The sequence below is a fragment of the Manacus vitellinus genome, unplaced genomic scaffold (assembly GCF_001715985.3).
Source record: "Manacus vitellinus isolate BGI_N305 unplaced genomic scaffold, ASM171598v3 scaffold_32_pilon, whole genome shotgun sequence".
In the NCBI taxonomy this organism is placed as follows: Eukaryota; Metazoa; Chordata; class Aves; order Passeriformes; family Pipridae; genus Manacus; species Manacus vitellinus.
The window spans coordinates 8,328,454-8,352,526 of record NW_021940460.1 but is presented as its reverse complement, the minus strand read 5'-3'; the positions used below and the strand labels follow the sequence as shown (position 1 = coordinate 8,352,526).

Sequence of the window (24,073 nt, the reverse complement as noted above, 5' to 3'; positions counted from 1 at the left end):
ACACATGACAGAAGAGAAAGGAGGGGAGCTGGGATTGGCAAGACATATTATGTATTTATTTCTAAGTAACTACCACAATAAACACTGAAAAGCTTTGAATGAAAAATAAAGAGACTTCCCCACAGGATGGTTTTCAGATCATTTATTACCAATGAAGTAAAAGACAAATTGAAAGTCAGAAGGAGGGGGTGAGAAACATCACAGACATCAGAACACTTGCAGAGAGCTAATCAGAGCTTTGCAAATGTTGGAACATAAATAATTTAAAAGGTATCTCTACCAATTAAAATATGTTTAAGAGATACATATTTAAGTTTGCTTGCTTTATAAAAATCAGGTGCTTTATAGCCTAAGGGTCCTTTTGTTTCTAACTAGGGACAACTAATGATTACAACTTAAAACCACCTCCTCTTAGACCTCCTGCAAACGAATTCACTGGAAGAGCGTTGTCAGAGCAATTCAGGGTCCACGTCCTTCCAGTGTCCCCTGTCCAACCAGATGTTTCTGGAGCAAGGTACAAGGAGCAGCAAAGCAACGGTGCAACAGCTTTCCCACAGGGGATTCTGTCCGTTGGAAACCCCGCACGCTCCGGGGTGAGTTGTGCCTTCCGTTGCACCACAAGTACATCTTGGGGCAACATTTAGGGGGGAATTGCAACATGAACCTAAGACACATCTCCTCCGTACTGTAGTCTGAAACCAACATGTTTAATAACAACATCGTGCTGCTCTTAACTCCGGAGCGCTGCCTACCTGACTGTGTCCTCTGTCCCCCTGGAGCTGGTTTGGGATCTCAGAGGCAAGTACCAAAGGTTAAGGATGTTCTGTTCTGAGCTAATAAATAAGTAAAAAACCATGACAACAACAACAAAAAAAAAAACCAACCCAAACTATACAAACTGAAGGCTTCCTTCCTGCTGCATTCTTCTTCTCCCAAATCGTTTCTGTTCCCTGGATTGCACTTCCACACCACTCATCGCACTTGCACAAACGTGTTAAGTACAGCTCAAGAACAGGCTCCCGAGGTTTAACTCACCACTGACAAAACTCACCCTTGGGGCCATGCACTACCCAAATCCTCCTTAAAAGCAGCTCCAGGACTGGTGTTGCACCACAGAGTGACCCACACCTCAGAGGAGTTTTGCAACACGTGGAAAAGCTGTGCCCAGCTAAGACAAGCCGACCAGGTGTTTCCAGGCCACTGCTCCCCATGTAACCCATGCCCCCCAAAGCAGATGCTCTCCACACTACACTGCGCTCCATCAGTACAGGGAAAAAAAATCTGGGAAAAGAAGGAAACCCCTCCGTCTTATTCCCATCAAAGCACACGATAAACTAACGTACACAACATCCAGACAGACGTTCATGGTGCCTGAAGCTATTCCCTTTGGTCCCCAAATCAGCATGCACTTGGGACTGGAGGGGTTATTCGGCACCTACAGACAGGCTACCCCACTCCAGTGACATCCCGGATACCAAAGTCCAGCGAGGACACAGAGAAGCTCAATGGGAAGCAGAGCTACAGCCCTGGATTTCGCTACGCGCTAAAAACCTGCCCGTCCTTTGCTGCCATCGACCTCCTCACAACCCCCGCCACGACAGCGTCCCACACCCCATCCCAGCACCTCCTTTGCCGTTCTGGGTCCCTGTGTAAACATTATCTGAAACCTGCCTGGTTAGAGCTCCCTCAGAGCAGACAGTTCCATGTCGGTAAAAACAAGGCACTTGCGGTTTTTCCACCTCCGCGTTGTCAAGGCCCGACTCTCCAACAACACGGGGATGGTTTTTTAACCTGGATAATTTTAATCTTTGGTACAAGTCCTGCTACGCTCACACAAGTGTGTGTTGCACGGACAACTGCGCTGCTGAAGTTGTAAGAACAGAGGATACCTCGCGCTGTTCATCCAAAGAATTGGAATTGCCCGAATTTGCCTGAAGCTGCAAAAGCAGTTTATCTCCTGCGCTACTCAGAATTCCTCTTCTTTCCAATTTATGCCTTCAACCAAGACATGAAAGCCATGTGATAGTGCTTTTGTACCTGTTAAATTCAGAATTCCGGATTTTTCTGTTAGCTTTTTCCAGGAATTTCCAGGAGATGGTCCTTCTAGAGAAAGCACTCTCGCCATCTAAACTGAAATGACTGACAGCTCTGGCTACCTGCAACCAAATGACCGGGTAGATTCTCTGCAAGAGAGTGAACTGCCCTCATTTTTGTGCATCACCCCAAAGCATCAAATGGGGCACAAATTCTGCCAGGCACTATTCCACGTTCTTTCTTACCTGTCAGCTTTTCCTCTGGTAAAATACCTCCCGTTATTTTCACCTGATTACTGCACTGCGGGGAAGGGGAGGGAACTCACGGCTTTGGAGGCGAAGAAACAAGTCCCTTACTAAGTTGTGTTCCCACAAGAAAACTGCGTTTCGGGCCGCTCTGATGCTTAAAGCAGGAATTTAGAGCTGGGAAGGAGGGTCTGTACCCGCTTTAGCTTAGTGGAGTTAGCACAGTACGTTAGGTGGGGCCGGGATGGATCAGAGCAAGGGAGGAGGCCGGCAGTCAGCAACCATCCAGGACGCAGTCGTTCCCGAGGCACTCCGAGGTTTCCAGCTCTATGCTGGACAGGAACCGCCGCGTGGTCTTGCGGCAGTTGTAATCCAGCGTGGTGGTGTACACAGTCTTGGCGTGCTTCGGGTAGATGATGGTGGTGCTGGTGAAGCGCCGGGGCTTGTTGCGGGGCTCGAAGTGCACCTCTGACTTGTAGCTGCGCCACGTGCAGTTGGGGACGCAGATCACCGTCTGGCTGCAGGAGGACACGCTCAAGCCCACGGGCATGTAGACGTCGTCGATGAAGTGCTTCTCCGAGTCGTATCTCACGGAGGACGTGTACCTGAAACACGAGAGGCACGTGTGTGAGCTCGGCTCTGCAGCAGCAGGGTGTGTTTTCTGCAGCACAGCACCAGGGTGGCTCCTCAGCCCCGAACCTGCCACACCACGCAAGAAACGCCTGCTGGTGTCTTACTCACACATTTGCCTTACGTTAGCAGCACACCCAGAACTGTCACTGTTCAGCCCAGCTGCCAGCACTAACAAACGCCTTCTCAATCCTTGGGTACATCATTTTAACCCTGAGCCCTCTGAACCTACAAACCTCCTTCAGATTCCTAAACCCAGGGGCCCAGATCCACATTTAGGCTTTGCACATAAACATCCTGACTCCTCGGAGTGCCAAGTCCATGGAAGCACACATTATCTTCTCAGTTTTGCTCTGCCAGGAGTCACGTGGGAGTTCTTTGCTATCACTCCCAGCACGGGGCACTCTCTGAAGACAAACTTGTGAAGATTCAACTGACAGGAAAATACTTCACTTTGCACACCAATCTCTGCTGGTGAGAAAATCCCCTGTGCCTGGACTGCAACAGAAAGTTTTCATCTCCTTCACACTGTGACAACTCTGTGTTGGCTTTTTCACAGTGCTAACTGCCTCCAGTTCCAGCCACAGCACAGGTTCCTTCCCCACACCAGGACATAATTCTTCCTACCCTCCCCTGCATTAGGCTTCCGTTTGATTTTATCAGCCCAGCTCTGCTTGCACAGTCATCAACTGGGAGCCTTCATTTCTCATTACTGCAAATCATGATGTTCAAAGGAATAATTCACAGGCTGTGAAGCGATGCAGTGCATTAAAAAAAATAATTATGCACTCCTCTGAATATTACCTTTCCTTTTATTTCACACAACCAGCCACAGCTGTTAAGATAGAAAGTGCTTATTATCAAACCATGAGGTTACAAGAGCAAAATTCCTTTCCTCTAATAAAACAGTCCTAGAAAGAACTTTGAAGCTCTTCCCTCATGATTACCTTCTGGTTAATCAGTTGAAAGGCAACTTTGGAGCAGTGCAAGGAAATCAAAGCAGGAAAGTAAAATACAAGAAAGTCTTCCTGGAAAAAAAAAAAAACCAAACCCAACCATATGGGTGGGATTAAAAGAAGCTGAACACTCCTTCAGCCTGTACAAATGTCCAGGTCCAGGAATGTACAGCTGCGGTGAACAATAGCTCTGCAAATAAATTAACTTGACTCACAGGCACTGATAAGGCCTAACTGCTCCTTTACGTGCTATCTCCTGTGACTCCTTCAAAATGAGATGACTGTAACACAGTATTTACCTTATTTCCTTTGGTGGTAAAGGGTCAAACTCAACTCCTTCGCCAAAGGATAAGGGACACAATCTTGGAGGGCAGCTGGAGAGAACAGGGCTGGGGGAGAACACGGAATTCTGCAAAAAATGCAAAAGTTTTATGTTACAATTCAGTGTATTCTCAATAAAAGACATTTATTTATCCCTTGGTATTGAGGTTCACATTTATGTGCAGGAGGATCTGCTAGTCCAAGAGGTGCCTACAGGTGCATCCCACAGGCCTGAGTCCACACTGGTCTACAGCATCCAGGAGATGGCAAGGGGCATGTTTGAAGGCAAGGTCCTAACTCTGGGAGCTTAATTCAGAGGAGCCACTCCGGGAAACAGGAGAGGAGCACAACCCCTCAGCGCAGCGTAGCTTCTGCAGCATGAACTGTAGTCTGTTCCCTGCATGAGCCCACGCTCAGTTTATAGCTAACATTACACGGGTGTATGAGAGCTCCCTCCTTGCCGGATTCATCCGATACACCCACGGACAGGAAACCATCGCAGGGCATCTCCCGTGAGCAACCTCCTCCTTTCACAGCTACGCCCTGGCTCCTATTTGAAGGCATTAAATCCAACCTAATTCACACACAGCACGTAGGGAAGGATTAACTCATTCCCACTGAGCGGTGATTCATGGACTTTCCCTGTGCTCCTCTCCTGGACACCCAGAGCCATGAGCAGACACCGGCCCGGCAACGTCCCACAGCCCAAAGTGGCCCCAAAGGGAAGGAACCCAACTGGCTTGTGCTTTTGAAGCCACCTCTGCACATGTGCTTACTAACGAGGGGCAAGGGGGCTGTGAGCATCTCTCTGGTTCAACTCACAATTCTCCTATGGCCTTTTCCAATCTCACAGCAGCACCCCTGTAGAAAAGGGATTTTCCCTCTAAATCTGCAGTTTCCAAAGTACTTGTAACAACAGCTCAGCGTTCACATCCAAAACCCATTTGGTAAAAAACCAGCACATATCTATCTGATACTATTAACTGAAACCAAAGTTTATACACAAACTTCCTACTCTGGGTCACTGTGGAACAACGGGAGTTCACTTTCTGCAGGGATTTTCAAAGACATATTGCAAACCTGTCCCAACCCCGACCTGGGGCAGGAGGGACAGGGATTCCCTTGCACCAAGAACCAACCCCAGAGCTGGAGGCATTGTAAAAGGGATCCCTGACGCGACCCCGGTTCCGGGAGGGATCCCTCCCGGTGCAGGTCTCTTAAGGGATACGAAAGCGGCCGGAGAGGCCGGTGAAAAGGAGGGAAACCAGGGGCGGTTATTCCCAACCCATTCCCACGCCGACCCGCCGGTAACCCCCGCGGGTTTCCACCCCCCTTTCCCAACGGGATGCTGCGGGGCCCGGAGCGCGGCCGGGGCCGACAGCGCGGGGTCCCGGGCGGTGCATCCCGGCGGGGTGCGAGGGGCAGCGGCTCCTCCGCTCCCCGGGGGGCCCGGCACCTGCCCCGCGGCCCCGGCGGGAGGGTCCGGCGGCCCCGGGACACAGCGAGGGGCGGCCGGGCCGGTACTCACCGCGGCGGAGGGCGCGGGCGGGTCGGGCTCCGGCAGCCCGTTGGCGGCGGCGCGGTCGGGGCTGCCCGAGGAGAGGAGCCAGGGCGGGGGCGCGGGCCCGGGGCTGGGGGCAGCCCGGAGTCGGGGCTGTCGAGCCGGAGTCGCCCCGCTTCCTCATGTCCGGGAGGTCGGGCACCTCCCGCAGGCTGAGCCGCCCCACCATGGCGGAGCCGCCGGTCCCTGCCCCGGCCCGGCCCCTGCCCGCCGGTCCCCGCTCCGCTCCCTGCGCCGGCTGCGCCCGGCGGCGGCGGCGCGGGCGGGGCGGCCGCGGGGCCGGGGCGGGGACACGGCAGGGGCGGGGCGGGCCCCGGCCCGGATCCCACCGGTGTTCCCGTGTCCCACCGGTGTCCCCGTGTCCCACCGGTGCCCCCGTCCCACCGGTGTACCGAGTTCTCCCTGTGCTCCCGCTTCCCCTCGTCCTCCAGTTTGCCCCCCCGTCCTCCAAGTTCTACCGGTCTTCCCGGGGCCCCCGTTCTCCTCGTGCTCCCCTGTCTTCCCAGTGTCCCTGCCCTCCCGGTGCCTCCATCCCCGTACCCCGTCCTGCATCCCTGCCCCATCGCTCCGGCCCCAGCCGTGTGGAATTAGGCATTGGAACGGGCTGCCCAGGGAGGTGGTGGGGGCACCGTCCCATGAGGTGTTTAAGGGAGGACCGGACGTGGCACTCAATGCCAGTGACAAGGTGGTGTTCAGAGGCTGGCCTCGATGATCTCAAGAGGTTTTTTCCACCCTACTCGATTCTGTGATTCTGTGAAACCAGCCCCAACACATCCCTGGTCCAACTGTCCCAATGCCTTGCCCTTTCCTGTGCCAGCACGGATTTTGTGGAGCACTGAAAGAGCTGCCGGACCCTGCTGGGCTGTCCCCACCTCCAGTGGTGCTTTCCCCAACAGCAGGGGTCTGCAGGAGGTTTTAGCAGCCTGGTTAAACCCCCAAAGTTTTCCCTTCAGGCTGCTCTTTCTCACTCCCCCCTCCCAGGGACTCAGACTCAGGCAGCAGCGCTGCCTTCCCTAATTGCATTTTTCAGGCAAAGCTGCCGAAGCCGAAATAAGAGAACAGAAGGAAAAGGCCTTTCTAGCACTAGAGGAGACCGAGGGAACCTTTTTTGGAAAATCCTAATGAAATAATTGCGCCGTGTCATCAGATTCGGTGGGGGAATACTCTTGTGGAGGGAAAGAACTGTCTGCAGCCGGCCAAAGTCAACACTCCCCTGTGCAGAAACCAGCAGTCTGGCCTGACGGGCCCAGCACAAGTGAACCCAAACCTCTGAAAAAAAAAATTCCTTCCCTGCCCCGAAATTAAAAGCAGAGCAGAACTTTCAGCCGTAGGCGTCTGTGGTTTGCAGCTATGCGGTGCTGGGAACTCCGGAGACTTCCTCAAGGAATTTACATTCCTTTGAAGAAATACTATGAGGCTGTTTGTCTTCGCTGAAAAATGCAGATGGAAAGAAAAAGAACATTAAAAATCTTGACTGAGATTTTTGGAGTCTGAGCAAATGTGCTGGACAGGTGTTTTCTTCCTTTTGATTTAAATGTATCCCCAAAAAAGAGATGCTGGTCTCTGCAAACAATGGGAAAGCTGACCACTCCTGGCTCCAAAATCTCCCATAAAAGCCCTTTATGAAATTAGACGCCTCAGAAGGCACTGGAGCAGTTTCCAGATGAACACAATAATGATTTCAGAGCTGCTGTGCAGCTCCTGGGTGAAAACCTGCACTGCCAACAACCCACTAAGTGCAATTAAGAAGGGAGGGAACTTGTGGCACATTCCAGCAGTCACCTCCAAGGGCTGTGGGTGTCCCCACAGCCACTCCCGTGGGGATCAGGGTCTGAATGAGAGGGCTCTCAGAGCCTGAGGAGCTGCATGAGGCTGCAGCCGGCCGTGCCTGTGGGATGAGCAGAGTCCCACAGGCTTCTGGAAATCTTTCTCCTCCTTATTTACCAGCAGAAAACCTCCCACTCCGGCATGGCTTGACACAAAGGACAATTTTTTGTGCCCTTCCAGGCTCTCATTTCCGGACTTGGCAGGTGAATGGAGGTGTTTGAGCAGCCGTGGGGGCTCTGCCCACCCGAGGATCTCCCACAGCAGCAACATCCAGATCTGCAAATCCGCCTGCCAGGATGAAAAGGGAATGTTTAACCAGAATTTTAACTGCTTGATAACTCTCCTACCACTGAGTCACTGTGTACAGGGGCTCTGCTTTTCAGGATGTGTACTCTGCCCTCTTGGAAAGCCTCTCAAACTGTACCGATCTGTGCCATCCCTGATGACATTGGAAATCTTTTCCTCTGTACATCACAGCCAGTTTGTCCACATTATTTACTTTTTACCTGCCCACGCACAGGTGGGACAGGGCAGATAAGAGTCTCTTATCAAGATCCTCCTTCCATAAAGGTCTTTCCACCGGGCCAGGAGCGCTCAGCTCGATAAGCACCTGAAGCACAGACACCCCGGGGGGCCGTCAGTGGGAGAAGCAAATCAAGAGGATCCCACGTTATTTGACAACGATGGAAAGTTACTTCCAAACGATGGGAAATGCCAGGCCGCTCCCTGTGGCACAGAGCTGTGCTCACAGCGAGCTGCCAAGCCCTGGGATTGACGGGAGCCCTGGGAGTGGTCCGGCTGCAGGGATGAACGCTGACGGCACATCGCTGGAGCCGCTGAGGTCTGATCAGCTTTTACAGCCCTGCCGCCACCGCCCTCACGGATGGCCGAGCCACGAGCCAAGGAAAGGCTCAGGGAGGCTTGGACATCGTCACTGGGATGCTCGAAATCCCGGCTGTAAATCTGGTGAAAGAAATAAACACCCGTCGCCCGGCGCAGGCTGCTCCTGCCCAAGGGCGGAGGGGGCAGGACCGGCAGGAGAAAAGCAAATGAGTCATTAATTCTCCCAGCGAAAGAAACGGCTCCAGCGTCATGCAGAGCGTGGAAAAAGGCACTACCTATTAATTAATTTCAAGGGAAAAATGAGGAGGTCTCAGAAATCTCTGCCGTAGCCACAGTCACCAGAAATGATGTGATTATTTAGGGGCACAAGGTCAGTTGTGCTGAACCGCCCACATGGGGAGCTCCTGCGGACGCTGCTGGAATGGCAGAGGGTGGAAAAGGCAGAAGAGAGGAGCTGCAGGAAGCGAGCAAGGCAGACAGAAGGGGTGTCTTTGGGTGAGGTCCGTCCCGGCCACTGGGGTTTGCTGTGTGGCAGCAGCACAGAAAACACCCAGCAATGAACATCAGTAACCATTTAATTCATTTTAGTGTCACACCCCGACATACAGCCAGAATTACACTTTGGCCCGAAACCATAAAAAGTGGCATTGTATACAGAAAACAAATAATCATCCTTTATTCCCCAGACATGTAAAACCCAAAGAGCAAACACACACATAGAGACCTGCCAAATCTGATAAACATCCAAGAGCCAGGGGCACAAAACCCTTACAATGAAAGTAGAAAACTGTGGATTTGCTCTCTAAAAGTGGAACTCTGAACACCCAGCCCTGTAGCATTCTTCAAAGGCTGAAACTAAAAATTCATTTCTCCTTTTATTTCCTCTTATCTACAGAATGAAGTGCAGAGAATGAAACAGGGGAAGCCTTTGGGAAAGACCCGCAATGATAACTTCAACATCGTCTTCAGCTATTCATAATTTAGTTAGAGCCTTATCCTTAGAAAAAGCAAAGACAAATTCATCTAAAATAAATTATTCATCCCCCCCTGGGAATAATGAATCTCTGCAAACCCATGTTCCCTCCTCCCTGGCTATGCAAAGTGATAACACATGAGCCATCCTGCACATGCACCTTGAGATAATCTGTCCTTGGGGAACAGCTGTTCAGAGCCCTGACATGCTTTCAAACCGTTCCTTCTTTTGTCACCCAGTGTGAAATCAGAAGAGGAAATAAACGAGGCAACAGCAGGTTTGTAAAACTGGAGTGATGAGAAACTGCTGTCCCTCCCCACAGGTGCTGTTACTGCTGCTCTGGTGGGACTGTGCCCTGCAGCTGAGCTCCCACACAGCCAGGGCCAAGCCCAGGGACCCCTGAAAATACACCCTGAAGAGTTTTTGTTAACATACTTGTTAGTGCACACCCTGATGCAGCAGCAGCTGGGTCTGAGCAGCATTACAAAACCTGACTGGTGAGGGTTGCATCTCTGTGGGTTTACTCCTTCTGCTTGAACTCTGTGACCAAATCCTGCCTGTTCACATACACTCACCTGCTGCTGTGCAAAGGGAGGACGGGATTTTACCAACCAGGCACCGAGTTTGCCCTCCCATAGCCACGGGGAGCAGCCTATGCTCAAGAGGGCTCATGTCTGTGCATCATGTTTGATGCACAAACAGCATGAGCTCAGGTTTTGCCTTACTCAAGGATTCCTCTTTTCACTTCCTCCCTCACTTAAACCAGTGAAACTCTGGGTTTGGGTGGATGGAGCTCATATTCCTGGAGTCTAATCCCCCCTCCCTGATGTGCAGCAGTGAGTATTACAATCCCTGTGAACACAGCCCCTAATAAATACAGTCCTAAGGCCCAAACTTTCCCTGGTGGGAAACATGACCCTCCCAGGAAGGCATCTGACAGCATGGTCCTTCCTCACCCACCAAACTGGTACAGGACTTCTCTTTCCTGCACATGCAAGTGAAGCTTGAGTTAAATAACACAGGCACGACTGGTCGATCTGCCTCTACACCCACAGGGGATTCAATCCTTGGGCATATGCCTTCAAAGTCCTCCAAACAGGGTACAGAGGAATCTGGGAAGAAATCCAGCAGTGTTAACAACAAGGTGATGCCCCCCTGAATGGAGACTCCTTGAGGAAGCATCCACCCCTGCTCCACACTGGCTTTGTGGCTGGGAGCCAGGAGCTGGGCCCCAGGAAGAGGGGCCTGGGTTATCCAAGTATTTCACCCCTGGTTCTCCTCCTCTCTGCACTGGTGCAAGCTGAAGCTCAGAAGCCGAGGAGGAGAGGAAGGGCCTTGAAGGCTGAGGCTGGTGCAAGGCTCCTGTCCCAGGAAGCAGCCCTGGCTCCCAGTCAGAGCCAACATTTCCAGCACCTCTCCTTGCAGGGCAGTGAAGGTGCCAAAGGGGCACACCCCTGCTCGGGACACACCGAGGGGCTGGTGCTGTTTGACACTTGCTCCATGAAGGGCTCTTTGTGGAGAGAGGGAGAGATGCTGGATGGGAACTCCCATCGGGGACAGCGGGCGAGCCCAGCACACGCCAGAGAAATAACAAGCAGCTGGAGCCGGGCTCTGCAGATGTCCTGTTTGGCCTTTAAACTGTAACAGCGACCCAGGCTGCCGGCTGGGCTGGCAGGAGGTTTGCCAAGGTGCAGAAGGCATTAATTCAGCCCTTTCCCCTTGTTCTGAAAAGGATTTGACTTGCTGTTTCACGGTGCTTTGTGCGTGCCTGTCCTGGGAGCAGCAGGAAAATCTGCTTTGGGGTTCTCTCCTGGGCATCTCAGTGAGCCAGTGGAGCTGCAGATGCCTGGATCCCAGCTGTCAAAGGGCTGGGGTTTTTTGGTGGTGGTGATGGTACGGGGTTGGTTCACCCCTAATAAATAATCTATCAAAGGAACAGCTCTGCAGCAGGGAGTAAGCAGTAACACAGAACTCTCAGGCAAAATCCTCAGTGCTGCAGCAGGAGCTCAGCCAGGATAAAAGCTGTGACACCAAGTGTATCACAGCCAGACATTCTCTGAGTCCACCTAAACTGCTTCTGTAGCTCCTGACTTCCAGATACCTCTATTTTCTCCACCACGTGGACCTGACAATGTCCTGGGTTTTGCTCCTGCTAAGCCAAGGACAAACACCTTGGTCAGATTCCTCCTTGGTCTGAAAGCGTCACAGTATTTGATGGTTAAGCGATCACAGGGATGGGGAGTGACGGGACACGGGTTTTCCAGCAGCACACTGTAAATCACAAGCCTGACGAGCTCTGCTCCCACTCACTGCAGCCCGTCCTGAGCAGCAGAGTTTCCTTCTGCTCGCTCAGAGTCTTTTTTTGATGAGTTTCTCCAGTTTCCGTATCCGAGAGGATTCCTGCTCGGGGGTTGGAGCGCTCAGTGACAGGGAGCCGGTGCTGTCCCCGCCGGGGGGAGGAGCGGGGAGGCGCAGGCGGAAGAGGTCCAGCATGCTGCTCTGCTCACTCCTCTTCAGGCCCTGCAGGAGCAAAGCACAGGGAATGAGAGGTGAGGATTCATTGATCTGGGAGTGGGTGTGCGTGGGAGTAGCTGCAGGAGAGCCCATTTCAAAGCTCAACCTTGTTCACCCACCAAGAGCTGCACAAAGACCTCCGGATGATCCTGAGACAACTGAGCTCAGCCCCAGGAGCCAGAGTAGGCAGAAGCATGTGAAGTGAACTGAAAAGCTTTTCTTCAGCAGCTCAGTTTTCTTCAGTAACTCTACACACTTTCAGATTACAGAGAATAAACTTGCCTTTCAGTGCTTTTCCCACCCCCAAGCCCCTCTGTATTGCTACTGAAACAAAGTCACCAATGATCTCATTGCAGCACTAAAGGATGAGCAGAAGCTCTGGACAGATTCTAACCTTCATGTCAAGTATCTTCTGGAATGTGTCAGTGCTGCAATCAGCGAGGAGCTTGATGTAATTGTCAACAAACACAACTGGGGGTTCATGTGGAGCCATCACCACCTGCCAAGGTGAGAAAAAAGAGATCAGACAAATAATATGAGTTAAAGCCAGTGCTCAGTCAACTTGGGCAAGGAGTGACAGCAGGACTGGCTTCTAGAATAAAATGCTTAAGGAGCAAGAAAGAGGCTGCACGTGCTGCTAGTAAGAGAGATAAGGGTGAGTGAGGAGAAGCAGAGTATGGAGCAGGGAGGAGGACAGGTCTCTTTTAGCACAACAGTGCTTGGACCCAAGGGGCTGTGCATCATATTTCAGAGAGCAGCAGGACTTTGTCTGTGGCCTGTGGACTGGCAGGCGCTGGCATATTGTCAAAGATCATGATTTTATCTTGTTGCATGGGGAAGACAAGCTGGGGAGTTGCTCAGGGGACAAAGGCAGTGCTGGTGGTGACACTCAGAAAGTCCCCAGAGATCAGGCAGCCTGGATGCAGTCCAGACCCTCACTCTGGCTGTGTGTCCCTCTCACTCCCTTCTGCCTGGAGGCAGGACAGGCAGCGTGTCACAGGGGAACGTGACAACACTCTGTGGTCACTCCCTCCATCCGCAGAGTGGGCCAGAGCTCCCTGCCCTGCAGTCCTGCTGCTGCTGACATGTCACCCGATGGGTGAGCAGGGCCACACGCAGCCACTCTGTCCTTTGGGTGCAGCTCCTCTCATTCACTCTGGAGAGACTGGGATGCTGTGTGGGAACCCCTCACTGACATCTGCCGAGGAGGAACGGCAGAAGTCAGGAAAAAAATCAAAATAGCCTCAAAGCTGGAAAGATGATCCCTCATTGGTGTGCTTCCCTTACATAAGCAGTGAGCTCCACAGAGAACACATCTTTTGATAATGCTGGGCAGCAAAACCATCTTTTTGGGGAAAAATGTGTGTGTGTGTGTAAATGCATGCACACACAGAGGGCAGAAACAGAACAAGACCAGACTCTTCCCTGTCTCCAAAACCATTTCCATATGTTTCCATTGACCCAGCTCACCCCACACTGTATTCTGTCACTGAGACATTTCTTTCTTTCCCTGCACTTCAGACCAATGAAACATCATAGCCATGTATACACTTATAAATCCTTAATTTACAGCCCTTGTAAAAATCTTCTGCCAAGATGAAAAGCTGGAACTTCAGAGACCGTGGCCAGAGGAGAAGAGAAAGAGCTCTGCGGGATGTGCACGCCCTGACACCCTCCTCCCCTCTTGCATCTGAGCTTTGGGGGGCTCAGCTGAATGAATTTGTTCGTGCCATCCACGGGCTCAGTGATTCTTAGTCATTCTTCTCCTGAATTAGCTGCTCCAGTACAAGCCTGGGCACATAATTGCATTGGCACATAATTGCAAGAGAGGCATACGATGACCAGTGAGCTCTGGGCTCCTGCAAGGAAACCTTCCTGCAGAAACACTGGTGGTCCACCAGGAGCAGGCACTTCTGAGAGCCTTTTCTTCTCTCCCAAACCCAAGAGACTGGTGCTGGCACCAGCCCCAAATGCTGTGTGTGGGTTACCAAGGCTGAAAGGGATCTATTCAGCCACAACAATTAACCAACCTGCCCCACACAACCCTTCAGCCCCATCCCCACTGATCCCACGGGGCTCTGTGGAGCACCCAGTGCCATGGGGGTATTGCTGCTTGATTTCTAGTTACACTGACACAGAGCCCTCACTTGGGGCCAGACATGCTTTGTGCAGCAGCAGGGCCAGCACGGGATGTCTGACACAGCAGTGCCACTGCTGCTGCACAGCCTGGGGACAGCAGCACTCCACAGCCTGCACTCCCTGCCCCAGGCACTCCCTGTACTGCTTTCATCTCCATCTCAATGAAGCCAGTGGGATGCTAAGGGCAGACAAATTAACTCCATTACTTTTCTGATTCACATACAAGCTCCAAGGAAAGATCTGTTTCTGTATATAACAGGCACTGACCCTCTCTGCTCCCATTAGCACAACCAGGGTATTTTTCTTCAGGTCATTTCTATGAAAATTTAGACTTATTTTGATGTATTTACTAACATCTCAGTCATCCTACTCCAAAGGCATGAAAGTGGAGAACTCATTTCTGAATTCAGAAGGCAAACTCAGCTGTGACATTACCTTGGGCATGGGAGCAAAGCCACACTGAGCAGCAGGGGAACACTGAGAGCTCAGGTTCCTCACCCCCCCTTGCCTTGGCTGAGGTTTACAGGAGGCTCTGGCTGGCAGCTGCCTGTCTTGCCTGACCCCAGGTGCCACTAATTCCCTCACAGGAATGTCTTCACAGCATTGCTGATGAGCAAGGGACAATCCCATCACCCAGGAGGGTACAACTGTACAGCTCCCGTGGCTTCTCCTGGGACCTAACTTCTTACTCTAGCACCAGTTGGGAAGGGGAGATTGCTTTGCTTGTTACTTTTTACGAAGACAACACACTGCTTTTGGGTCATTTTCCAGGCACCAGGTCTGGAAAATGAAAAAGGGCTCTGGTGAATACAGTAACCCAGACATGTTTGCACTGGCTGTTGCACTAGACAGTAAACAGGTGACTCAAGCACGGCTTGGCTCCCCTGCGTGACGGAGTCTGCACAAAGGCCTGGAGTAACCTGAACTCCAGGGCTTGCCCTGAGGCAGACACGGATGCTAGCTCTGATTTTCACAAGCTCCTGAGGGAACCTGGTGCCCCAGCTCTCCTAGTAAGCAGAACTTGAGCCCTTGGTTACCTTGAAAAATGAGGATGAAAACTCAAAATGTGATACTAAAAGAGAGTGGGGGCAAACCCCAGGCGAGTGAGCCAGTTCTGCAGAGCAGCTGGCAGCGCACCCGGCCGAGCTCGCATACGTTCATGTGCAATTGCAGATTGCTGCATTCAAGGGAAGGGCCCCCTGGAATTCGCTCGCTCCGATTCCCAGTCCAGCAGTCTGGCTGGCAGGTTATCAAAAGTCTTGAGTTACCTTCAGGATCATTTCAGCCCGAGTCATGCCTTTCACCACTATCTTTGTGTAGCTGGCAGGAGCCTTCCTCACCACTTGGGACCCAATGGAGGGCAGATCCAGGAGAACCATCTTCAGAGAGTGAGTGTCCAGCAGCAGCTGCAACAGTTAATCACACTCAGTTATTCAGGCCCCTTTTACCAAGATCCATTAGCTGCTATAATCCAATATCCTTAAAAGTTTTAACACTTCTCACATTGGAAAAAGTCCTGGTATTTGGGACTTTTACCCACGTAACAACACTTCAAGGAGACATCGTGGCTGCACATCAGCACCATGGTTGGTTTTAACAGAGCACTGCTCTGCTGACTGGAAATAACTTATGGCAGCCCAACATCTGGCACATCAGGCACGGATTTCCAGTCCTTCCCCTTGACAGTATAAAGTGAAACAATCTTGATTACCTGTAGCTGTATCATGATTTAGATACTGAGGGTAAATGAACTAACACCAAGCTTCCCCCTGCACCCAGCCACCCACAGTGTCAGGTTTTCTGCATTTACTCAACCACTTGATTGGGGTTTTTTCCTTAAAAACTGTGACACAACAGAGCTACAATGAGAGCTGCTCAGTATCCTGCACTCACCGGTACACTGATACTCACAGCCTGGATGTTGTTTATTACCAGACCAGCAGATAAATAAGCAGCAGCCACGAAAATTGAACCCAGACAGAGCAGCACTGTCTGATGACAAAATGCTGTGGCTAAGGGCTTCTTAGAGCAAAATTACCCCAAATACTGCACTCCTCTGATTGCACAAAGAAGAGACAAGACCAGCGAAGGACAGAAAGCTGAAATCAAGGTAGAGGAAGAGCAGCACAATCTATTCACACAGCAGCGAGTGTGAGAGCCCGCTGGGCTGTGAGCACACCCAGTGCATCTCCTCAAAAAGGGCTCTCAGGAGCCAGTGGAAGCTCGTTCTGGAGGGACACACATTATGGGCACTGCAGAAGCCCTGGCAGTCACCACAACAATGTGAACATTAGTAACCTGGCTTCAGCACATGTGGGAATTCAGTTTGAACACAAAGGACTGAGCCACAGAGGAGGAGAGGCAGGTCAGGCCGGTTCAAATCTGGACCCCGTTATGTGCGGCAGCGTGTCCTTGCTGTGTGCTGCCTGTTTCATGGTTTGCACGAGAAGAACCAATGCAATCAATCTCATCCTGGGAAGCCAGGAAACCACAGCACAAATGAGCAGCTCTGTGCACCCCAGGATGCTGGAGCCCGCTGTCAGCTCACGCTGGCATAGCTGGATTCCTGTGTCTACAAGGGATCCCATAGATGGAAGGTATTTCCACGGTTGGGGAATTCATATCTTTCCCACATAAACTCTCTTATGTCTAATAGGAGTTCTGCACACTCTGCAGCCTTTCCCATAGGCACAGCCCTCGCAGGCTCTGTCCCCTCACTGTTTCCCCCTGTTATCCATTCCAGGTCCCTGGCATGGCTAACTCACTAACAAAGCTCGTTGAGACAGAGAGCTTTTAAGTCAGAGAGACAAACACAAAAAGCAAAACCCCACAGGCCTCATTCCCCGCTCTGAACACCTCTGTAAATATCACCCTAGTGCCCAGATTTCAACTATGATTATTAGCAAACAGCAGGAAAAGCTGTGTGTAGGACAGGGAAAGCCAGGAAAGCTTCTTCCCCAGCAACATTTGCACCAGGGGAGAAACTGGCATGGAAAGATAGTGGTGGGTGACCAAGGGGGTTCAAAAGATGTGAAGGCAAATGGGGTCCTACATGAGAGACACAGATCAGCTGCTGAGACCTCTGTACCCCTAACCCCAGAAAGCTATGTCCCACTTCTAATGAGATATATTCACTGGGAATCAGGCTAATAAAAAACTTTCCCAGTCTGCTTTGAAGAAGCAAATTGGGCCTGTTATTCCAATACAGGAATGTTAAAACCTTTTAACATTAGACACAAGCCCACTGCTGGTTAATCACTTTAGAAGCTTATTTAAAAAAGTCTCCCTTTAATCACTCTTAGGTTATTGCTCATCGCACAAGATGAACAGGCACCGTGCTTCACTCATTTGCTTTCCATTAAGGAAGAGGAAGGTTTTGATGTAAAGCTCCTGTTTCATTTTGCAGACACACACTGCTCAGAACCATCTTTGATGCCTAAAACCCAAGCAGCTTTGAAGGCACTGATTTGAAGTTCATGGCGGTCCCATTAGGGACGATTCTGCTTTTTTTTCTTTTTTTTTTTTTTTTTCCTTAGCCCACAGGGAAGCAGCTGCATGTGCAGGGGACAGATGAAACCCTGCCTCTCCCAAACCTCATCCTCACAGAGAAGCAGGACCCCAATCCATAGGCAGGGGTAGGAGATGAATTTCAATTTCTTGAACTGAAAAGCCTTAAAACATGACAGCTAATGCACCTACTTGTTCTTACCTGCTCTGCACCCACCATGCTGATAGGTTTGCACTTGAAGAGATGGTTAATGAACTTGGGAATGAAGGAGCTGCAGAGGAGAGATACAAAAGGACACAATTACATAAGAGTATTTGCAGTCACAGAGTCTTCTGTGGTTTGGTAAAACCAAACCAGGATGGCTTTCACAGAGACACTCCAAGTGCCTGCTTCCCAAATTAATTCCACACACGTTAGGTACACTAAATAAAAAAATTCCAAATCCTAGGCACAATTCTTTTGCTTTAATCCCTACTAATCTCAAAGTTAATTGAGAAGTTGCACACATACCCTAGGCAAAGAAATTGCTATAAACTACATAAGAAGTATTACAGTACAAGGTCAAGAACAAGCAAACAAACTATTGTCCATAATAAAACCAGCAACATGTCAGGATTAGCATCACTATTCACAAGTGGAAGTATCTTGACTGTATCCAGAACCTACATTTTAGTGCATATAAGTAATTCCACAACATGCATATTACAGACTGAACTTGAGGTCCAGCCAAGGCTGGAGGTCTGCTGGGCCCTGGACACTCACACACAGGCACTTGTCCAGGAAGCTCCTGGCCAACACAATCAAGACAAGAAAAAGTTTTGTGGAAAGGAAAACACCATTACCATGTTTTACTGACATGGACTTCAGACTCAGAAAAATGACTATAGTGCATTTACCCAACCAGGGAGAGCTTGGCAAGGATGGAAGCCCAATATCCACCACATGGTACTCCAGAGCATCAGCTTTGGTCTTAGGTTTTTTGCCTCTTGATTTTAGGCTTTGAGGTGGAGTTTCATCCCTCAGTGGAGAAGCAGATGCTCCCTTCCAGCAGAAGCACTGGCTGAGCACCTGCAGGACAAGCTCCTGCCCATCTACTCCACCAAGGAGCAGCACCAGGAAAACTCAGGAGCTGAACAAGAGGAGAGGGGTCAGCATGAGAGACACAACCTCTGTCAGGACCACACCACTCTGGCTTGTCTTCCTCTTGCTGCCTTGTTTTTAATGTACTCTGCTTCTTTCACATGTCCTCCTTTGGCTGAATGCCTACAGGGCTCACGTTTCCAGGACCTTGTCCGTGACCTGGTGGCACGTCTCAGGCTTTAATGGCTCAGTCCTAAGCTCATATCAGTCAGTCTGTTTTCTGTCCTTTTGAATGAGGCAATGTTCATGTTGATGATGATCTAAATTCAGCGTGGCTTCCCCCATGCATCTGTTAAGCTATTTGTTTCCTCCTCACAAAGCAAGGAGCACGGACAGCATCTTGTTTGTCCTGCCACCTGTTTTCCAAGCCAGGACATTAATTTTTTGCCCTTTCTCATGGAAGAATGACAAAAGTGTAACTCAGGCAGGGAGCATGCCAAGCTGCTCAAATGGTACAAGAAAGAGCCCATCCAAGCAAAGGTTTCTTCCCTTCCCCTTCCCTCAGACACAGTCACTACCTCTCTCAGTGAATCATTTTATCCTGGAGAAGTGTCAAGGAGAACAATTTCAAACTACTGTTGAGAACCAGCTACTGGCCTGCCCCAAACAGCTTTGAATTTGGCCACGACAGAAACAACCTTGGCAACAAAATACAAAGAGGAGAAGGAAAACAAGCCCTGTCTCCTCTTGCAGGAAAGCATTACAGTGGAAATTTAACCTGTTTTAAAAGTCCATTTTTCAGGTGTATAAATAATTCCCAGAGGGCAATTAGAGAGTGCTGAGCACAGCTGGAGCTTAGATGATCCTACAAAATGATCCATTGCCAGCAGCTCTGGATGCAGCAGTCGCTACTAGCAGAACAGTGCAAGAAATAAATTGTACCTTTGATCTTGCAGGTAGGTCCAACTGTCCCTCCCTCTGCAAGGTCAGGCATGGAGCTAAAGCCCACGTTGGGTAGGAGAAACAGGGTGAGCCTTTCCTTCTGCAGGGGAGTAGACTGGCAGCCAAAGGACCCCCTCCTCTCTTTTTTTTAATCTTCCTTTCTACATAACTACACAGTCTCATATAGAGAGCACTCTGTCTTCCATGAAACAATTCCCAGGCCCCTTTGGATGGCCACCCACAATCAGTGCAGAGGGGTAAAGCGACCTTCCATCCCCACATGCCTGTTATTTCACGCTGCCTTATTGGAAACAGCTTCCCAACTCCAGCAGGACAGACAAGACAAACCATTAAGAGCCAAGGGCAGCTCTGGATATTTTTTTCCCCCTTTTTCTTTAAGTTTTTTGACTAGCAGGGACCATCAAGAGCAGTTGCACTTAACAGAAAAATGCACTTGAGCCTCTTGCCTTGGCTGGACTCGATGCCTGGCGCTCTCAGGCAATCCTGATGTGAATAATACGTGCATGTTCAGTGCTAATGCTCTGCACGAGGTTTGTGCTCTGAATGCCTTTACTCCCTGCACATTCACAGCTAGACTGGATGCCAGAATTCATTTACAGTTTCAGCTATAAAATTGAACCCAGCAAACCCTCCATAGAAGCAGACAAGTCCCCAGTGTAATAATAAAGCATTGCAAGGCAGATGAGGAACCTAAAGCACAGAAACCACAGCATCTGAGAGGCTCCCATCCAACAGGAGTGGCTCTGCCAAAGCCTGGGTTTTCCTAATCCCCTGCAATGATGATGCATCAAACACAATGCCCTGCTGAACAAGGCAGACGGACATGCAACCACAGTCTGTCTGTCTGTCCGATGGGAGGTGGACAGGACATCATTCAAAGCATTCTGGTGTCGCTGAGTCACTGCAGCTGAGGCGAGTTTTGCTTTATGCCACCCTCCAAGATGGTGACCAGGCTGAGCTCAGCCCTGAAACCTCCAGGAGCCTCCTCAACATGACCTTCTTCCACCAAACTCCTCTCACTTTCTAGGCTGGAGCACCTGGAAGGACCCTGCTGCATCACCCACCACGCTTGGCTGTTGGTAACGGAGGAGCTGCACCTCTGGCGAGGGGGAGAGCTTGTTTGCTTTTCCTGTCTCTCAGTTCTAATCTCTTCCTCATTGAGGTCAGGTCACAGACTTCCCAAACACATCCCGGCGTAGCAGCCACCGCTGTGGTTTTTGATTTCAAAGGATAAGGTGCAGTGAGAGCAGAGCCCCCCACCCTGCCTGCAGTGCCTCCCAGGGAGCTGAGCCATCCCGAGGGGGGCGAGGGCTGCACACGGGTCAAAACAAAGCAAAAATGACAAATTAGGTTAGAGGATTGATGCAATTTCTGATGGCCATTTTTCTTCTTTCTAGACTTGGCTCAGATCCCGCAGTTTTAAATTTAGTGACTTTAGCTGCCTTCTCCCCTGTGGTCCTGTAACTCAACACTCCCGCTTTATACAATCCATTAGAGCTGAGAAGTGGCAGCTCACAAAGGCACAGGCATTAACATATGGAGAGGCACAGTGCTTGTTAAAAGGATTTTTGGTGTTGTGGGGCACACAAAAGGCCAGGTATTTAAAGTGGGCAGGCCAGCATATTCCCTAAGAATTTAGGGCCTCAAAAAATACAAATATTTGCACTAAAATGGCAAAAGCGTTTTGAGGAGATTGGTGCTCCCTTATCACTGGGCAAGTTCTCCTAAACACCAAGTTATACAGATCCAGCAAAAACAATCTTTCCTTCCACACCTGATCCATGGCACAGTGAGTTCAGGACTGTTGTCTTAATTTTAATGTGCTGTAGATCAGAGCTGTAGTTGCCTTAAAAAAGGTTTTGAAGAGGAGCAGTGGTTTCTGTGCTCATGGAACAAGCTGTGATTAAGGCACTCAGATGGGAACCTCTGTCAAATGGGAGAGCTGGGTGTTTCATCTGGAGTTTACTTGGTATGTGCTGAGCAATAAAGTTAAAAGGGAGGCAACTAAGCTGAGGTATTAAGAGTGTGCTGCGAACAGCTGAGTAAATGGGGTTTTTTATTTACCACCGCGTGATATAAAATTCAAGTGTAACCACACAGAAGGCGTTCATGCAATAAATTTTCACTGAGACAGCATTTCAAACAGTGATTATGGGCAACGTCATAATATGATTTATCAGTAACTGCTCCTTAATGCAAACTAATGAGTACCCCGAGACAGAGAGGGGGGATGAAACTCTCAGGCCAGCCTCCCTGCTGTGAAAGCTCACAGTTCCCAGGAGAGCTGCTGCATCCCACCCTGCTGAGGCTCCAGTCTCAAACCCACACAGTAACTGCCAGGCCACCCAGCTTATTTCAGGGTGATTACCTTATTACAGATGAATGAAACGTTAAGGTATTTTAGAGTGACACATGACACGCACGCCACTGCTCACAAGTCAACCGGCGCAGTCACATGCGACACCAAAAGCAGCAGCTACAACTGGCAGAGTCCTCCCAAGGGTTTTTCTTGGGGTGTTGCCATGTGAAACTCAGCTGGCCACAGGCAAGCAGGGAAGAGCTCAAAGTATCTTCCCAAAGAACTGAATTTTTGTTTCAGACAGTTTGGATATCCAAGAGATGCTGGAGAGCTGCATCCTGAATCCAGAAGCATTTCTGTCTCATCTGCTCAACTTTAAGTGACTTGCCAGGAAGACACTCTAATACCCCTCAAAATTTAAATGTGTATTTCCCCTCCTTACTGAGCTATTTTTGCACAGAAAAGCAGCTTTTAGACTACGAAGGTAGAACATGCTCCTCACACATGCCCTCCTTACAGTGTTATAGCTATTACAAATGTTATTTCAAGGCAAATGATGCACCAAATTTCTCAGTACCTGGAAGCCCCACAGCTTCTTATCTCTGGAAGAAAAGTAGGTTTCCACAAGAAGAGTCATGTCTATGGTCAGATATTCAAAGTTTTTCAAAGATGTCCAACCCAAACCCTTCTGTACTTGGCAAACACCAGACTGTGACCATCACACTATTTTATGGGATGGTTTAGGCACATAAGGAGGAGCCAGTGACACAAATATCTCAGAAAACCTGCCTGAGCAGGAAACTTGAGACCAGAAATTGAAGTCTCTTTGAACCTTGCCAGCAGCTGCTGGTGTTTGCTGCCCTATCCCACCTCCCTCTGGGCTTTCCTTGGATGGAGGGTCTTCACCCAGACACTGACAGCCACAGACGCTACAGAACAGTGAAAACCAGAGACCTCAACAAATTGTGCCACGTTGGTAACTTACTTTGCAAATTTTATACAGAACTGAGTGAAATACTTCCTCGTGGAGGCCAGGTTGTCACGGATGATGGGGACGTTCTGCTTGATGTGGAGAATCACTGAGGTGACATAAGGACTCTGGTCACCGACGTGTTCCACGTTCTGCCACTGCATCTGCACAAAGGGGAAAAAACAACCAAAATGACTGTTTAATTCATTAAGATTCAAGCAATAGGTAAGGAAAACTGTACAAACTTCCTGCCAGAAGATCTCTAAGGAATCATTAAGAGACTGGCCCTGCAATTCACCACCAAGGTCAAGTTCTTCGTCACTACACTGATTGGGCAAAACCCTTCCAAAACAAGACACAAAGAAAACCCAGAACAGTCTTTTTTTTTGCACCAGAGAACAGAGAGATTGTAACCAGTAACCTACACGAACAGGGACCACAAGGCTTAAAAAAGCTTTTGGAGCACACCAGACTGCTTTAATATTTAACAGTTTCCAGTTTGCTGGGATGAAGTGCCCATATAAATCCAGATTACAGGCATTTAAGAAAATATCTGCAAGCTTGCAAAGTCTGGATTCCTGTATGGCAGCCAAGACTTTAATGCTGGTGAGACTGATGACAGATAGATGGAAGAGGTAGAAATAGTCTTAAAGTCCAAAGCACTGTACACCAGCATAGCTCACTGAAAACACTGCTGGGTGTACAAGCCAGGATGCCCAACTTCGGCTCTTCCAAATACATGTAAAAATACAAAACAAGAAGAGTTACTCAACCTCCCATTTTGTTTTCATTTATTGTCAGCAGAACTGCAACAGAACAGCCCCCGGGAGCCACATGTGTGGCTCACTTGACTTTCCCTGAGCCTTGTTTGCAGTACACAGGGTACTCCCTCTGTAAGTCATGTGGAAAACAAAAAAAAAACCAAGAGGCAACTGGGTATGGCCTGGCCAAGTATCATGTGTATAACAGTGTCTCACTGAGGAACATGAACATCCAGAAAAGCACACTCAGTTCTGCTACTGCTCAGACACTAGGCACTCTGCAATGTTCTCCCAATAACTGGAGATCTCTTCCTCATGCTGGAGCTGAGACAGAAGGAAAACACATAGGAAATTAGGAGAGGAAACTGGGCACATGTGGAAGATAAGCTTCTTTTTTTTTTTTGAGGGGCTGTTTTACCTCGAACTTGCTTTCTCAAGTTTTTTGCATA

The 24,073-nt window shown here is 49.9% G+C and overlaps 2 protein-coding genes across 2 annotated transcripts in view; both read right to left on the bottom strand.

The window, feature by feature from the left end:
* Window positions 1-127: 127 nt before the first annotated feature.
* RFLNB (refilin B) lies at window positions 128-5,916 on the bottom strand. Its single transcript, XM_018076805.2, is given in 5 exon segments — window positions 128-2,884; window positions 4,165-4,274; window positions 5,715-5,813; window positions 5,816-5,850; window positions 5,853-5,916. Coding segments are annotated over 5 exon segments (639 nt in total). The 3' UTR covers window positions 128-2,553.
* A 3,058-nt stretch (window positions 5,917-8,974) lies between these two features.
* VPS53 (VPS53 subunit of GARP complex) overlaps window positions 8,975-24,073 on the bottom strand; it is a 60,116-nt gene continuing 45,017 nt past the window's right edge. The window contains exons 15-19 of the mRNA XM_025895541.2: window positions 22,879-23,027; window positions 17,753-17,822; window positions 15,312-15,449; window positions 12,299-12,403; window positions 8,975-11,910 (exon numbers count right to left, since the gene is read on the bottom strand). Coding sequence (XP_025751326.1) covers window positions 11,740-11,910; window positions 12,299-12,403; window positions 15,312-15,449; window positions 17,753-17,822; window positions 22,879-23,027 — 633 coding nt within the window. The 3' untranslated portion in view covers window positions 8,975-11,739. The remainder of the gene's footprint in view (window positions 11,911-12,298; window positions 12,404-15,311; window positions 15,450-17,752; window positions 17,823-22,878; window positions 23,028-24,073) is intronic.